The sequence below is a fragment of the Melopsittacus undulatus genome, chromosome 6 (genome assembly GCF_012275295.1).
Source record: "Melopsittacus undulatus isolate bMelUnd1 chromosome 6, bMelUnd1.mat.Z, whole genome shotgun sequence".
Classification (NCBI taxonomy): domain Eukaryota; kingdom Metazoa; phylum Chordata; class Aves; order Psittaciformes; family Psittaculidae; genus Melopsittacus; species Melopsittacus undulatus.
In genome coordinates this window covers 46,895,630-46,912,779 of record NC_047532.1, presented here as the reverse complement: position 1 = coordinate 46,912,779, position 17,150 = coordinate 46,895,630, and the positions used below count along the sequence as shown (strand labels likewise).

Genomic DNA, 17,150 nt, shown 5'->3' with positions numbered 1-17,150 from the left:
CAGTTTTTCAAAGTATAGTCCCTTTCAGAAAGCCAAAGTCAGCAAAACCTTTTCATTTTCCCTAGTTCCATATTGAAATCTAGGGGCATGCAGCACTAGAGTTTTAAATAATTATGTTCAGCTTAAAGCAAAAGAGCAGTGGCAACATATTTTTCCCGCTTAATTTTCATGGGTCTGGAAATGAAGTCTCTACTCCTGAGACTTCCTTGAGTATCCATGGACATGCCACTTTTTTTGCTGCCTCCATCCCCAAGTATGAATGTTTCTTCCTCAGTGGCTTGTTGTAAGTATACTGAAGGTCTGAGTCTTTTATAATCGGCTTCAGTGGTATGGTCACCTCCAAAAGCAGCTCATGGCTCTATGAACTCATTCATAAACCATGATAGCCTGTATTTTTCCATCTGGGAGTCATCACTGGCGGGGCAGGCTGTCTTCCCACAGCCAGCTTGCTCCCCATTGATGCAGGGATTCCCTGTGTGCTTTTTTTTTTTTTTTTTTTTTTCTTGGACATTCAACTCTGGGCAGATTTTGGCAGATTTTCTGCCAAAAAATGTTTAGAGAATCACTCTCTTCAAAGAGGCAGGGTGAGAGAGCTGCAGTTTTGTTCCTGGGTGCACAAATGGCTCACAGCTGGACTATGTCCTGATGCACAAACCCTGTTGTGCTGATAGATAAACTGCTGGCTGGCACAGACAGATCTGTGTTAAGTTGAACAGGGTTGTTGGTAGCTGGTTGGGCTGTTGCTGGAAGGACTGGTTACTTGGAATCACCCCTGAAATCCCATTTAAGAGCTGTGTGAGCAGGCCTTCATTTTTAAGGTCTGTCTCCTTATCTTACTTTGATTTGTCTTGATGGTGGGAAGTTACAGCTCAGATTTATGCTGGGGCTGGGCCCTGGTGGCCCATGAAGTGGGTAAATTAGTGGAGACTGGTGGGCATGGGAGCTGGTTTTGGCAGCTGGATTTCAATACATCATCCACTCACTTCAGGACATTTGCATGGAATTTACATTTTGGCTGAGCCCCTGCATGTAAATGTAGGTCTGCATTGTTTCTCTTCTTTGAATGACTGTTTAATTAACTTTAAGCTTAATTACACAGTCTACCATCTGCCAAAATCCCTACAGTGCTGTCACATCACCATCCTTTTTTTACTTCTGCGAAGACGTTCCCTTTCCCGGAAGTTTGCCCTACTTTTAAGTCCTGAAGATTCAAACCATTCACATCCTTGGTTGTTTTTGAGAAGGACCTACAACAACATCGTAGGAGCTCCCTTTGGCTCTGGGGTCAGGCTTGGATTAAGCACAGGAATGTGCTGCAGAACCTCCAGTTTGGTTTACATTTCATCAGAGAAGAAGGATCATTTTTTTGATAGCCTGTGATAAGGAGAATGTGCAGTCAGACTTTCTCTTAGACCATAGATTGAGCATCCAGGTTTATCTCCTGAAAGTCTGTTTGCTGCAGTAAAACCTCACTGAACTGATAACGTATCTCAAAAGTCTTGCCTTTCCACTCCTACATCTTTAATGAATTCTTTCCTATGACATCCTCATTTCTCTCTATTGCTTTGTCTTTAATCTTTAGCCATCTACTTTATTTAACCTCTTTGCTTCAAGATACTGTAAAATGCATGGTGGTGGTTCTGTTCCAAGGCTGTTGGAGAACTCTAAATTCATGTAATTCATGTTGAGAGCAATGTTGAAGCATGGCTGTTCCTAGCATAGGCTGGAGCGAAACTTGGCTCACAGGGAGTCTGGTGGATGGATTTTGGTCCAGTTTTGTAGTATTTAGGCTCTAGCACTGAGTTTTGCTTGAGGTATCTTCCAGGGAGTGTCTTTTTTCTTTGTGGTACAGAACTCTTTCCCTGAGCAGCTATACCAACAGCTGTAATTGTTTTTCCTTTTAAAATAAAATAGAACAATAAAGTATTTGACTGTTGCTGCTAGAGAGAGACATTTAATCTCTTAAATCTGCAAAATATTTTGCAAAACAGAAATATATAGTTACTTTTGGACTGTCTGTGACCAGCATTTTTGTTAACATAACTTGCATTTGAGATAACTTCAGTGGTGTTTGTTGGTTTTACCTGTTGTTTTTGCCTGTGTGTGGTAATTTGATCCCAGATACTGTAGTAGTCATTTAAGTGCTTGGAGCTTGTGACTAAGTAATTTATATAATATGGCATATATGAGACTTCACTGGTGCATTAGAAATTAAAAACAATCTAACAAACATTTTTTGGCTGTTAGAATTTGTGAGGGAACTATTTTAGAGTCTTTTAAGCAGCAGAAAATATCAAAGAGCTTTTAAATAGCTGTCTAAGCATATGAAAGGAGAAGACATGGGGATCCTAGCAAAACCACCCTGATGTTAATGCAGTTTGTACTGGCAAAGCATGCTTTTGCTAGTAGAATTTATTTGACTTTGGAGAATGAAAGGACCACTTGCCCGGTACAGCAGTGTTAAGACTAGGTCTGTGCCTGTCCACAGCTATCAGGCAGGAACTGCATCCCCCCCAAAATATCAAAGCTGGTAGAGTTATATTCACAAAAGTACCTGGGATGGGTTTTTCAGGGGCTATGTAGGATTTGGGATTTTTTGAGTCCCAGATACCTTTCCAAAACAAGGCAGTTTCCGCTGGCTGAACACTTGTATTGAGACTATTAACTCTCTTACATATCAGCATCCACAGTGACTCGTAAAGTTATAGACAGGACTGCCTGGCATGTTGTGGAGAGTAGTCATTTGCTAGAAGACCAAATTTGATGTTTTCTAGAATTTGCTTTGCCAACTGGGCCAAGAGCCAACTTGAACTTGTAGATCTGTGAGGTGAGGCCTTGGATTGCCACGTGGTTGGACTCCAATTCAGTAAGTCTCTAGCAAGGATGAGCAGGAGCATGCCTTATTTGGCTTTTTTGCTGTGCTTAACCTAGTCTGACTTAAATGGGAATGTTGGACTAAGCAGGGGCTAGCATCTGAGTAGTTCTTGTTGCCTTTAGTTGGTTAATTCCTGCCTTTGGAGATAAGGTAGTGTTGGGTCACCATTCATTTAGTAGCTGCCATGCCTTCTAGCTCATGAGTGTATCCTTGCAGTGTTTTACTAAGTGCATAGGTAGGTTGTCTTGAAGAATTAAATGTCAGGGAACTACTTGGAAAGTCTGAAGGAAACTGCTTTAAGTCATTGAAATGTGTCAACAATGAAATTAAACTTTGTAGGAATATGGACAAATATTTAGTAACCATGTGTTGTGAGTGTCTCATTAACTGATAACAAATAGAAGTTCTAGCGCATGTTATCAGTTCTGGAGATATGCTTCTCTTTCTTCTCATGTTTATACTAACTGTAAAGCAGGGTTATTTGAAAGATTCCTTTGTGTATCTAGATCATGATCTAATTCTGGGAATCAATGGAAAATCTTCTTTGCAATAGCAGAGTTAGCAGAGGTGTTGATGCCATCATAGTCTGATAAAGGTAAGTAGTAGATGGAAGTATTTTGTGTTGGAAAAGTTTGTGACAATATTGTTCTGTCCAGTGCTTTCAACATAATTCCTTTTTCATTTTTACATGTAGAAGGAATCATTACATGTCATGATAGCTGTCAGTGTGGAGTCCTAAACCTGTAGAGGTGTTACCTGCACAGTTGTGATGTTCTTGGAGTCCTGCACACCATGGGGAGCTGGGTTAAACATAAATAATGTACATGGTAACAAAACTAGATGTTTAGTCAGAATTAAAAATGCCTAGTAACAAGGTAGGTGCCCTTTAACAGGAAAGGGGAAAGCTATACTAAGATGTCCGTATCTTGGAATTCACTTAGATCTCTCAAGTAAAACTACTTCTTGCTGAGAGGTATCCAAGGAGTCATGGATGTGCTGATGGAAGTTCAGTGAGGAGTACTTTCTTTCTGTGCTAGTAGTAATCAAATAACTTGTCAGGTCTTAGAGGGCAGTTGGAAATGTTTTATTTTTCGTAAATAAAATTGAGGGTCTTAGTTCTTCCTTGTGTAAAGCAATACGCAAGTTTTAATGTAAAATTAAAGACCTTCCGGCCTTGCTAACTTCATTTTTAGTTGAACATTTTAGTTGATTTAGTTGGCCATCTAGTTGAGCAACTGACTAATAGATGTAAATTTAATTAAATGCAGTGCTTCTCAAAACCTGAACTATAGAGCGATTTTGTATAAAGTATGTCAAAATAAGCTGATTTAAAACATCCAGCCCTCCTCTCTTACTGTAAGCCAGATCAATTATTCTGGGAAACTGCCTGCATGCATTTTTTTTCCCTCAAAATGAGGAAAGATTAATAGGTACTTAGGTTTAAAGATCAAAATGTGCCATTGCATGATGTCACTGTTGTTGTGACAGTGATGAAGTGTGATGGTTTGGATTTTAGGTGGAGTTCCAGTGCTGTCCCTTCAGCCGAGCTCAGTCAGCCTGTATGTTGGTTTCTGGACTTTCTGGGTTGGAGCTGCCTCCAGCTTTATCCTTTCTGTTCCTTTTCCTGGCACCCATGTTGAGAATAAAAGGAGGTGCTGACTGTGGACTGTTCTGAAAGCTCACAAATGCTACCTACTTTTCATTTCTCTCTAGCTGTGGAGGAGGGAGTTGTGTGTTTCTGCTTCTCACAGGTGCTTCCCCTTAGCTAATTTGAAAGGGTTCCCTGCTCTGTGTGTGTGGAATTGCTGGTGCTGTTTGGGTGTCTCCTTGCCTCATACAGTGTTGGGATTGTTTAAACCCGCGTCTCCCTCCAGAAGACTTCAAGTAACGAACAATCACCTTTCCTCAAATTGTTACTTCTGTATCATTTTCTATTGGAAATGGCAGAACATCTAGGAATCACAGACAAGTGATGGCTGCATCCATGGAGGTCAGCTCTACATCATCTTCCAATACCTAAAGGGGCTGACAAAAAATATGGAGAGGGACTTTTTACAAGATCCTGTAGGGATAGGACAAGGGGGAATGGCATTGAACTGAAAGAAGGTACATTTAGGTTAGATATCAGGAAATTCTTCCCTTTGAGGGTGGTGAGACACTGGCACAGGTTGCTCAGAGAAGCTGTGGCTGCCCCATCCCTGGCAGTGTTCACGGCTAGGTTGGATGGGGCTTTGAGCAACCTGGTCTAGTGGAAGGTGTCCCTGCCCGTGTCGGGGGATTGGAACTGTGTGATCTTTAAGGTCCCTTCCAACCCAACCCATTCTATGGTTCTATGATCTGTGCTGCCAGATAATTGTACCCAAACAAGTTCATTTGCTATGTGTTGTGAATACTTATGTGAATTGCTCTGAATTCAAGCTTGGGTGGTTCTGCATATGCACATGTGCTTGGTGGGTTGTGGTTGCTTCAGGCCCCTACTTAAGATGCATCAACCACCCTCAGCTCTCTGTAACTGCACTTTAGTCTTCCTTCTGTTGAAGTTATTTTTATTTTTTATTATATTAATTTACTTAATGTATTTAGTAATTGATTATTTTAGTGCTTAGAATGTACTTTGTGCTTCTTTTTACCCTAAGAGTTTTTGTTGTATCTTACAACAAATAACATGACTGTAACACCACAAGAAAAGACTTCTGACATACCTGTTGCTGGAAGAAAGCTTAACTAAGTTTGTGATAGCAGTTATTTAGTTATTTCTGAATGGATAGTCTGAATAGATGCTATGTTGTCTATAGAGTTGTAGAGTAGTCAAGTTACAGTTTGCATTTTGGAATGATGTCTGCTTTATCTAGTAGAGTATTAATGCTGGGCAGCAGACAGGAGGAAAGCCCATCATGAGAACTATTTCTATACATATTTCTAACTTACAGTTTTAAGTGACAGGTGCATTACAGAAGCAAATCCTGAATCTAGTTGAAACAGATGGCAACCTTTAGTTAGCTATTTTTCTTTAAAAAGAAGTACAAGAAATTACAGTCATGCAGAACTTGATGTGTTCCAGTTGAATGCTAATTGTGACAGTTGTCTATGGGTTTGTAACAGGGGTGGTTTTGTTTAGCCATAAATGCCATGGCCAGCGGGGTCAAATACTTATTCAAAGTGGCTGTGTGTAAACTGGCTTGCAAGCCAGCTATGTCAAAGCAAAGTTTGTTCATTTGAGTAATATTTTTCTTTGACTTTGTCTGAGTGAATGAAAAAACCCACTGAAGAGGAAGCCAAAGGCTTGAGTGTTGGAAATGAGCAAGTGCCTCTCTGCATGTGTACCTTTCGGCACAGAAAGGTGCTTCACCCTTTGCTGTTACTGTGCATTATTTTTGGCAGTAGTGGCCCCAGAGTTCCTGAACTGATGACCATGGCAAGTGCTGGGGCAGCTCTGCTCTGCAGTGTCTAATTCTGGCTCTCACCTCACTTTCCTCACTAAACTTTTTTTTTTCTTCATTTTAGTTTTCTACCTTTTTTTTTTTTCCCAGGTCCTTCTTAAGTACATGTTGATTTAGCTTCCTTTTTATCCTAAGTTCTTTAATTCATACTAGTATTTTCTGTGACTTGCTGTCATAGAAACGAGGGCTTTAGAAGACCTTACGAGCTCATGTAATCCATTTCACTACCTCAAGGAAAAAACTACTCTTTTTAGACCAACTCTGGCAGACATCCGTCTCACGTATTTTTAAGAACCTCCAGCGAAGCAGATTGCATGACCTCTCTGGGTGATCAACTGAGCGCCTTGCGTTTTTTATAATATTCCTAACATCCTGACTGTTGCAGTTTAAGTCAGATTCCTTCACCAGAATGTCTCTGAAGACTCTGACCAGAGCAAACTGTGTTGCAAGTTCAAAGCTATTCTGCTCATATCTCTCTAGACCTTTTACTTTTGGTGTCTGTTTTTGAAATTACTTTCTTGACTCTTAGGGCATTTGCAAATCAGTTAATTTTAGTTTCATCTCATCATGTGGTCCCTTCAAGTAGTATTGCCTTGTTTGCATTGGCCTAACACTAAATGTGTGGTTGCGCTCTTGACATGTTATAGCTGCATCTTCCCTTGGATAATCTCGGGCAGTCTCCTCCCTGAAAGCATGTGCAGACTATGAAAAGCTTGATCATATAGAAAGAGGCTGAACTACATTACCCTTATCATCACTGAACACAGAGACAGGCTCTTCATTTCAGTGTCCTGTTTGAAGACACTCCTTGTGGCCTTCAATCTCTTCCTCAGCTGGTCTGAACTGGCACCTTGACTTGTCCCTCTGCCTGTCCTGGTGTATCCTCTTCTGAATTTGGAGGATCCCTCCCTCATCCTATTCATTTGCCTGTTGTTATGTATGGAAATTGCTTTTTGTCTTTTGTGGGTGAAGTAGCAGTTTTCATAGAATCATAGTATTTGATTTGGGTGGGAAGGGACCTTAAAGGTCATTTAGTTCAAGCTCTCCTGGCATGGGCAGGGACACCTTCCACTAGACCATGTTGCTCAAAGCCCTGCCCAGCCTGGCCTTGAACACTGCCAGGGATGGCGCAGGCCACAGCTTCTTTAGGCAACCTGTTCCAGTGTCTCACCACTCTTATTGTGAAGAATTTCTTCCTAATATCTAGATGCACCTTCTTTCATTTTAAAGCCATTCCTCCTTGTCTTGTTACTACATGCCCTTGTAAAATGTCTCTCTGCAGATTTCTTGTCAGGCCCTTTAGGTCCTGAAAGGCTGCTCTGAGGTCTCCCTGAAGGCCTGAACAACCGAACTCTCTCAGCCTGTCTTTATAGGAGAGCTGTTCCAGCCCTCTGAGCATTTTCATGGCCTCCTCTGGACTCACTCCAACAGGTCCACATCCTTCTTATATTAGGGATCCAGAGCTGAATGCAGTACTAGGTGGGGTCTTTCAAGAGCAGAATAGAGGGGGGAAGTCACCAATCTTGACTTGCTGGTCACCCTCCTTTTGATGCAGCCTGGCATACAGTTGCCTTTCTGTGCTGTCAGTGCACAGTGTCAGCTAATGTTGAGCTTCATCAGCCACTATCCTCAAGTCCTTCTCAGGCTGCTCTCAATCCATTTTCCACCCAGTCTGTATTTGTGCTTGGGATTGCCCGACCCAGGTGCAGGACTTCTCATTTGGCCTTGTTGGACTTCATGAGGTTCACATGGGCCCACCTCTCCACCTTGTCAAGATCCTTCAGGATGGCATCCTTTCCCTCCAGTGTGTCAACCATACCACACCCACACAGCTTTTTCTCTTGTTGTACCAAGTTCTTAAAGATCTCTGCTTATATACAGCTTTTTAACCACCTTTTTTTTTTCCTCACTGTTTCTGTTTAATTCCGTGAAACAATTTGTGATTGTGTTTGTGAAGGATACCATATGTAAAAAACTTGCCTTGTAACTTGGATAGCCCCATCACGAATAAGTCGGCGTTACACATTTTCTGACTTGCAGGTACAAGCTTGGACTCAGGGAGTGTAGCCAGGAGGGGCTGGAAGGCAAAGCAGTGATGACATGTTCAGTATCCAGGTGGAGGGCCAAGAGGGCAGCTGCACGGCGCTGGGTTGCATTCCAATGTGCTGATCTGTGGAACAGCGTTGGCATATGCTTTGGAAGCTGCTGCTTGCTCTCCTGGCTGTAGGGAAGGGGCTGGGGTGATGGCAGTAAAGGAAGGGGTGAGTCTTTGCACAATATTTTTGTATGATCATGGCCTATTCTGAGCAGGTGAGACATTTGAAGCCTTGGCATGTCTTTGTGGTGTCTTTGTGTACTGTGCTGCCTCTGGTAGTGCAACAGTTAATTACTCCAGAGTGGATTGTTGAGAATTTTTTCTTCCTCTTGATTCCTGAACTAGTTAATTAAATTGTAGGGAAGTTATATTTTCTCACTACTTGGGGGCTTAATGGGGTGGAGGCTTTGGAAACAGTTTAACAATTTCACATTTTATGTGCTCTAATGAATTTCCCAGGATTTTGGAAAGGTTGTATCCAACTTTAGTACCATAATTTCCAGGGTTTTATTTATTCTGAAATAAGTTTGCAGTGGGTTAAGAGGCGCAAAAAGCCAACAGATTACAAATGAACTAATGAAGACATTGTTTCTTTTGGATAAAGAGCACGACTCACAGTTGTGATTTGCATTTATGTACTGCCGACCGTGAGTTTTACTAGGACCAAGCTGTCAATGGGGTTCCTCTTCCATCCCCTGCTATTTCAAACCTGTATTTGATTTCAGGTGCAGAAAAGAGGGGGTATTCAAGGACCAGAAACAACTCTGAATCTGCAAGAACTCCCCAGAACTTCGATAGGAAGAGGCAACTCTCTGAATCTCAGACAGAAACAATGAACAATTCAGACAGCAGAATAAACTCTAGACAACTGGGAACTCACAGAGGTATTAAAGCAGAGTGTGTACAGGCTTCAGGAATAAGCTGCCCTGAAGCATGTGCTTGACACTATTAAAAGATGGGCTGGGATGAATGCTCTTAACTCTAAAATGAGCTGTAAAAGACTGTTGATTATTTGTAAAATATTATTCCAGGCTTTTTGGTGCTCTGAAGTTGGGTGCCAGTATTTCTACGTAAACTGTTTTCAGAAGCTCAACTTTTAATACAAAGCCTCTGTACAGCTGCTCTTAAGATACATAGATGAGTTTGATGGGCAAGATAACACGAATTTTTGTTTGCAGGAGGAACCTATGCCGCTGTCCCAACATCAGGTGATAGAAAGAATCTAAATAAGCCCACCCGAGGGAGGAAGAAGAGTGTGTTTGAAGCCTACATGTCAAAAGAAGATGTATCAGCAGGACTGAAAAGGGGAGAACTAATTCAGGTGCCTGGAACATAAAATGTCCATTTCTTGTGATAAGTCTGTGAAAATCATAGGCAGTTGTTAGAAGTCAGTGTCAGTTGTTTGCATGACAGGGAACTGATGTACCACTTGTAGATGCTAGAGGAAGATTTTTTTTTCCTTTTTCAGAAGGTCCTAGAAGTGAAACAAAAATTTTGCATTAAGCTGAAGTGTAGGGTTTTTTTTGTTTGATTGCACTGATTTTACAATTCTGTAAAGTTCCTGATGTACACTCATGATGAATTGCAGAATTCTGATTGAATGGTCTGCCAGTCATTGTTGTGGAGACACTTGTTTTTGCAAATGATGCCCACAAACACAGGAGGTGCTGGCAGCCTCTGTCTTTTTCAGTGTAAGTAAAAATAAATGCCCTTAACAAGAGACTTCTTGCTGAAATTCTTCATAAAGATGTTAATTAGTCCTCAGCAATGAGGTGCAGACAACTCTGCTTCCCTCCTCTTTTTTTTCAGTCTATCAACTCTTCCCAGAAGTCTCCCTCCCAGAAGAAAAAAAAGGGAGAGTGATGGTGCTAGTAATGCTCTGGTCCCTGGAGTCTCAATGCCCTGGTGCCTACTAGGGCATTGCAATAACTAGTTACAAACTATGATGTAACTTGTTAAACTGGTATCAAATGGCCAGGCAAAGGTTCACACCGTTGATTTGCTTGTGTAATTTTTTTTGCACCCAACTAAGGCCATAGGGCTGATGCAGCCACTGATGACAGTGTATGGTTTACTGAAGTAAGGCACCAGTAGTAGATGGAACTGAAGAGCCCATCAGGATACTGAAAATCATTTGCATGTGTGTGTGCAGTTCTTTTCTTCTTAAGCATCTAGCAGTAAGCATGTTCTTATTTTACAGATTCTAAAGATCAACGATTGGACTTTGTGCTTCCATTTGGAGCAGCAAAACCTCAGCCATAATTAAGCAGCAATTGTTCCCCGAGTGTCTAGTAAAATTCAGGGGAGGGTCTGCTGTATGTGTGGGTAGCTGGATCTCGGAAAGGGTTTTGCATAGAGGCAGGCAGGGCTGAGGTTCACTGAGGAGCAGGAGGAGAACTCATCCTAGAACCACTGTTGCGGTACAGTCCTCAACACAGCATAGCGATCTTCAGGACACACCTGGTGTCCCAGTAAAATCAGACTGTTCGGGGAAAAAAGGCACATGGAAGTCAGTGAGGTCATGACAAACACTCATGCTGGGGTATAATTTACCCAAACACACCCTGGTGCATTATGTTGTAATGCCAGTGAGATATGATACTTTAATCAATACACTGAAATTGCAAATGGCATAACTTCACTTTTTGTATGATTTCTTGTTATAATTGCATAGTAGTTCTTGTATAATAATACAATGGTGTAGTTTCCAGACGTGTGATGAAGATTCCACATGTAAGATTGCCTGATTCTGTCCTGAAGACCAATCTGATGAGGTCTTAATTTTCAGAAAAATTACTATGTGACATATCCTTGCTGATGATCAGAGGGGTCCACTGGGCTACTCAGACCTTAGACCAGTGCCTTTTTAAAGACTGTCATAGACATCTACAGTAGGAAGCAAATGGTGAGGGAAGAAATGGGAGCTTCAAGCTATGACTTCTCTCCATGGCTGCAGTGGCATATGGCAGCAACTTAAGCTTCTGATTTAAACTTCAGGACTATTTTTGGCAATGCAGCCTGATAGCATTAAGTGCAGTATGTGTAGACTGCCTATGAGGTCGGGTGCAGCTGCAGATGAGGCACATTAGACTATGACAGCTACCTGTGAATCCCATTGAAATGTTGAGTCCCAAGGGACCTGTGATTGCATGCTCTCTGGCAAAAGAATCCTTAATTCTTGTAAATGTGTAGTGTCTACTTCAGGTCATGTGTTGCATAACTGAGAGAGTCATACTCTTCCATACATATTTCTGAAGCTGTATCTATTTTCTTTTCATCCACTTCCACATCTCAAGAACAGATGAGGCTGTAAAAGCTGGGTATAATCACTTTGGGCTGAGTCTCAGATCATGAGAATCTTGGCTCAGCATCTTTCATCTTCAGCTCATTCATCCTTATGATCTCATCATGACCATTCATAATTGCAGTCTCAACCAGCATAGGTGAGATCCTGAAAGCAACTTCTGTGAATAGACACTCAGTGCTCTTCTGTACAACAGCAAGAGACATAGTGAACAAATACCTGTTTTTTTAATAACCAAAAGCAGGGCATTGGTCCAGCATGGTAAACTGCAAAAATGCTCCACAAGATTCTATGGAAGAGGAAGACAAACTTGTTGGTCTGAATCTGGTGGTCCTGAGCAAAGTTGAGTGCTAGTGAGACAGCAGCATGACCCTGAGCAGGGACTGTCCCCTGGAACATCCTGGAAACAGTGGATCTGCATATATTTGTGTGAGAACTTGAGAGATATCTTGAAAGTAAAGGACCCTACCATGAACTCTGAGGATGTTGCAGGACACTGGCAATGCAGCTCAACTAAATGCTCCTGAAAGCCCAACCTGTGGAAAAACTACTGGCAGATGTAGAGATCACTCAGATAAAATATGAGCGCCACAAAGATTAAGTAGTTCTAGGTCAGGAAGAGAAACAGTCTTATCTTTATGGGTGCTGACGTCTGTCAGTAGTAACAGTCTTAATAGCTTCTGGTAGTGTATCTGACATAACTCAGCTTTTGATAAGTAACATGGAGAATTGTGCCCTGTGGGATTCGTGAATTCATGTAATCATGTGACATGTGTGGAAGTGTCCTGAAAGAAAGGGGATCTGAGATAGGTGCGTGAGAGTGTGTAGGCTGCCTGTAAAACTGTCTGCAGTGAGCAAACACCAATTAGTATCACGTTGGATGGAGTCACACTGAACGGTCTGAAGGCAAACAAGCTTGGATAACTTTTGCATAGTTACGGAAGTGGATGGTGTTGGCTACACACAACAGATTTAGTTGGGTTATGTAGTAAGGAGCATTGACCCAAAGGACCATAATCATCCTGTGAAGCACCAGCCAGAATCTCATGTCTGCTCCACGCCTCCAGTGTCTCACAGACCCTCCCTGCAGGGCTGCTGGGGGCAGGTGGAGCAAGAGGGAGCAGCTTACAGAGGTGCAGATCCTGCTCTGCTAAGAGGGTGTTTTTCCTTGTAAAGCTGTTCTTTTGTGGGTGTGAAGGCTGGGGTTTCCCTCATTTTCATGGATTGCTTTTTCAAAGGTGACCTTGGTAGCAAGCAGATTTTTGAACCCTGGCATGTCTTGGTGTTTTGTACATACAAAAAATCTAGTCAAATGTGTTGTGATAGCTGTTACACACTACTGCTTGGTTTGAGATGCTTGAAGTTTAGTCTGAGTATTGCCTGCCCTGGTTCTAGCAGAGCAACTTGAGAAATCATGACCCTTTTTTATCTAACTGTGGAAGCTCAGTAAGGTTAGAAACTGTTTTGTAAGTATGTGGGAAGCTGACTTGAGTCATCAGAAAATGTTTTAGAAACCTTCCTGCAAGCCTTTCTCTTCTCTTTCAAAACAAAAGCCCTACTGACATAAAACCACTCATAAATATAGCAGCTATTATTTGCAAACTATTGTAAAATAATACAATATCAGTGTGACATCATGAGACTCTGCAGCCAGATCCTCACCCCCTAATACACATATGAGAACAGTTGTTCATTGCAGATGGGGTGAGTGACTGGTTCCAGATATGATATCACAGCGTGAAATGTACAACATTGTAAATAGGATTTTCATAGGCACAGATAATAGGGCCCATCTGCTTTCTAAGATATTTTTTGGGAGTTCCTTGCTTAAAGTAAAGAGCAGAAGTATTTTAATGCTACTTGAAGTAAGAATTCTAATCTGATCATAATTAGGTAGTGTATATAAAATGTAGAGAAACTTGCTGTATAGTAAACATGGTAACATTTTGCTCCTCTGTGTATTTGCTGGAGCTAGGCATCCATGTGTGTGTAGCCACTCTGACGCCTTCTGGGCTATGGGCACAAAACCTGATTTTTCATGCACATAATGGATGTTTGCACCTGGCTGATTGACAGCTGCCCCAAGCTATTTGAGGGAATTCTGCAGAGTAACAGGATATCCACTCATCTTTGAGATGCTGGTATGGGAGTTGTTTGACTTGCTGTCAAGCAGGACAACCGTCCCTTTTCAGTTTTTCCTTTCCATATCATCTTCCTTTACTAACAGCATATTGATTTTGATGGCAGATTCTGGGAAATAAGAGGAAAATAAAGACCGCTGAAATTTTTCCATCAATGGGTACCAGTGTTAATAGAGGCTGATGATAGCGAGTTAGCTCTCACTTTGCCTAAGCATAAAATATCCTCAGGGTTGCTCCTAGTGGGTTATCTTTGTTTTTGTGCTGTTGTCCTGAGTTGTGCCTGCCATGTAGCTAGTTAATGCTGGTTACATAAGGCATGAAATAAGACATCACAGCAAAGTATTCAAATAGTGCCTAAAGAATATACAATATATGGTGCTGGTATTTCCAAACTTAAGCAAATAAAAACAATGGAAAACCTTCATAAATCTGCAAATTTCTAGAGGCAGCAAAACTTTCACCTGTAATCAGCTCTATTTTTCCTATCATCTTGAGTGCTTCCCAGAATACATAAAAAAATTAAATGCTGCAGTAAATTTTTAAGGAAGCAATTCCTGTGAGAGGTTCCTATGATTACTTAACACAGAAGTACAAACAGATGGAATCTGTTCATGTAACAAATTGGCCAACATTATTTCAAATACACCAGTGGAGAAAGTTTGGAAGCTTCAGCCCAAAACAGAAGCCAGTCTGAAGGCAGATACCTAGTTGTATTTCTGTAAGAATCCGGTGCTGTCAGTTACAGCTACAGTCCAGCTACAATCCAGCTACAGTTACCTGGATCACAATTCCCAGGACCTTCTTTGGATGGGGGTGGCACTGGTGTGTAGCCTGTGAGTCCTTGGTTGGCTCTTCCTTTCTTTTGGATGGACCTGAGCACAAGCTGCAAAACTCATTGGTTTATTTTGGAGGGGTGATACGAATTTGTGGCAGGTGACTTGAACATTGAGTTGGCAGATAAAAAAGCAGAAATAGATAGACCGTGGAGTTTCAAATGTATTTAAGATAGTTTAAACAGAATTTAATCCTGTAGACTTTAGATGTTTGGTTTTGGAGAAGCCTTTTGATTCTTCTTTGGAAATGTTCTTTATCACAAAACTACTGCTACTGTCTGTTTGCAGGAAGAACCTAATAAGCCAGAGCCCCATAAGGCTGATGGCAACTGCCATACAAGCTCACCAGACCAGCTTTTCCTCTTTCCTCCTGTCCTCCAAAATAAACAAAACCACCATTCTGCTTTTCCAAAACAGAGCAAAACCAAGTGTTTCTGTTTTCTGCTTAATGGAGTTGGTGGATGCTCAGCAGAAAATGTATGAAGGGAGCAGGAGGGCTTGGATCCTCAGTTCACCCAATAGCAGCAGCAGCTAGTGATTCAACATCTCTTCAATGACAGGCTGCAGTAGATCAGCTTAAGCCTATCACGAAACTGCCTTTTGACTTGAAATTACTCAGATGCTAAGTTGTCAAGTCTTGAGATGTATAATGGAAATTTAGATGTATCTCTCATGTTTCACAGTAGATATATTACTTACAGTTCTCTAATTTAAGTGGTGTTATATAAAATTAATAAGATTCAGGCATAATCTTCCTTCTTCTTCTCTTTTTTTTTAAGGGACCCTTGAGAATAAATCCTAAGAAGTACCATGAAGCCTTCATTCCATCTCCAGTAAGTGTAATTTTATAATGCTTTAAAGTTCATAAGTAACTGTGCGTTAGGATAAGTTATGCTGTGCACAAGAGGTCACTCAGAGGTGAATGAGTTGGAGTAAATGAACGTGATTTGGATTTTCTTTTAAATCAGATATTCCCAAACAAATCCAGCTTCTTCATACCTCACAGAACTACTTACTTAGCTTGTGCTGAAACTTGGGATACTGCTGGGTTCCACAGAAGCCAGCTGAAGTCAGGTTTGAGGACCACCAGATAGTGTAATTGGAAACCCTTGGTTTATAGCTGCAGAGGTTTTATAGATTTTCCACTGATTTAGGTTAATCTTCCCTAAACAAATATGCTCTCTATTTTCGACCTGCTGCATGAGCTAATTTGAAAAGTAATTCCAGAAATAATATGCATGATTCCTTTTCATGTGCCTGCTTTTGCACAGATTCTATCTCTGTTAGCTTGTGATATACTTCTGTCACAAGGTCTGGCTTGTACCTCTTCTTTCCTTATTTTCATAGAAAAGAAGGGCTCGTGCAATTTCAGGGTCTTTCAGTAGGGAAGGTGACCTCACAGCTGGCACAGCTGGGGCTTTTTATCTGAAACTGACTTGGTCAAAATGTTGCCATCAGCAAGAGAGAGTTTCATATTGAAATGTTTTGCTGGTGTGAGGGAGAGAAGGCAGAGCTTGCCCTCAAACAGTGAAATGCTGATTCTGTTGTTCCTGCTACTATTAGTGCTATTGTTTTGGGGCTTTGATTGAAAGGCTTGAAATTTGTGGCATTGTCATTTCACGTTGTTGTTTTGGGATAATGTTTCAGAGCACAGTTTGTTAGAGAAGGCTGGCATTACAGGAGTGGAGGAAGGCAGGGGATGGACAAAGTAGATTCACTAGAGGAAGAAGTACTGAGCAGCTCTCTGGTAGATCAGGAGACCAGCACTGTGTGTGAAAGGAACTGTGATCATTCCTTCACAAGTGTCCTTGCAAGTGTGTAAGTGTAAGCTGTTAAACATATTATCTGAAATTACAAAATGCAAGGTTAGGTGAGAAATACAGCTACTGACATGAGTTAACTTGAATGTGAAGCTTTACCCCTAATCACACCTAGTATCCATCTGTTGCCTTCTACAGTCAGTTGCTGTCTGTTCTGCATGCAGGAACACACACATTAAGGAGGGTAAAGTGAGGCTGTTATATCAGTTTCTCTCAGTTAGCTCTGTTTCTGACAAGCAGAATCAACACTTGGATGAGGATGACTGTGTCCTCACTTTAAGACATGTTTTAGAAAGCTTATCCTTCACATAACATCATTGGGCATAATGGAGGGTCTGCAGCCTGTCATGTCCTGCAGGATTTCCCATCTTTGCCAGATGCTGCAAAAGCTGCAGCTGTGAAAAATCACCCTTTCTTTCCTGCTGTTGACTAGGGCACTGTACCCATTTCTCTTTAGTTCTGACTTGGCTATAGCTTTATGGAGTTCAACTGCAACAGCTGCTCACTTTCTAACATCAGAAATCCCAGAGTGTTTGTTGCTGCACATGTGCTCTTTCTGCTTGTCTCTCTGTTGCATGAAGAGTTTGAGGGGATGGCCCAGGGCCTTTCTATTGAGAGCTACCCAGAGAATAGATTCAAGCA

The 17,150-nt window shown here is 41.5% G+C and overlaps 1 protein-coding gene across 3 annotated transcripts in view; it reads left to right on the top strand.

The window, feature by feature from the left end:
* Positions 1 to 17,150, top strand: part of DIS3L2 (DIS3 like 3'-5' exoribonuclease 2) — a 205,184-nt gene that overhangs the window by 10,824 nt on the left and 177,210 nt on the right. For 2 of the 3 annotated variants that reach the window (XM_031043063.2, XM_005142298.3), the window contains exons 3-5: positions 9,136 to 9,294; positions 9,589 to 9,731; positions 15,468 to 15,521. In XM_031043063.2, coding sequence (XP_030898923.2) covers positions 9,136 to 9,294; positions 9,589 to 9,731; positions 15,468 to 15,521 — 356 coding nt within the window. Of the gene's footprint in view, positions 1 to 3,418; positions 3,471 to 9,135; positions 9,295 to 9,588; positions 9,732 to 15,467; positions 15,522 to 17,150 lie in introns of those variants that run through there. The other variant, XM_031043064.2, reaches the window with a different exon arrangement.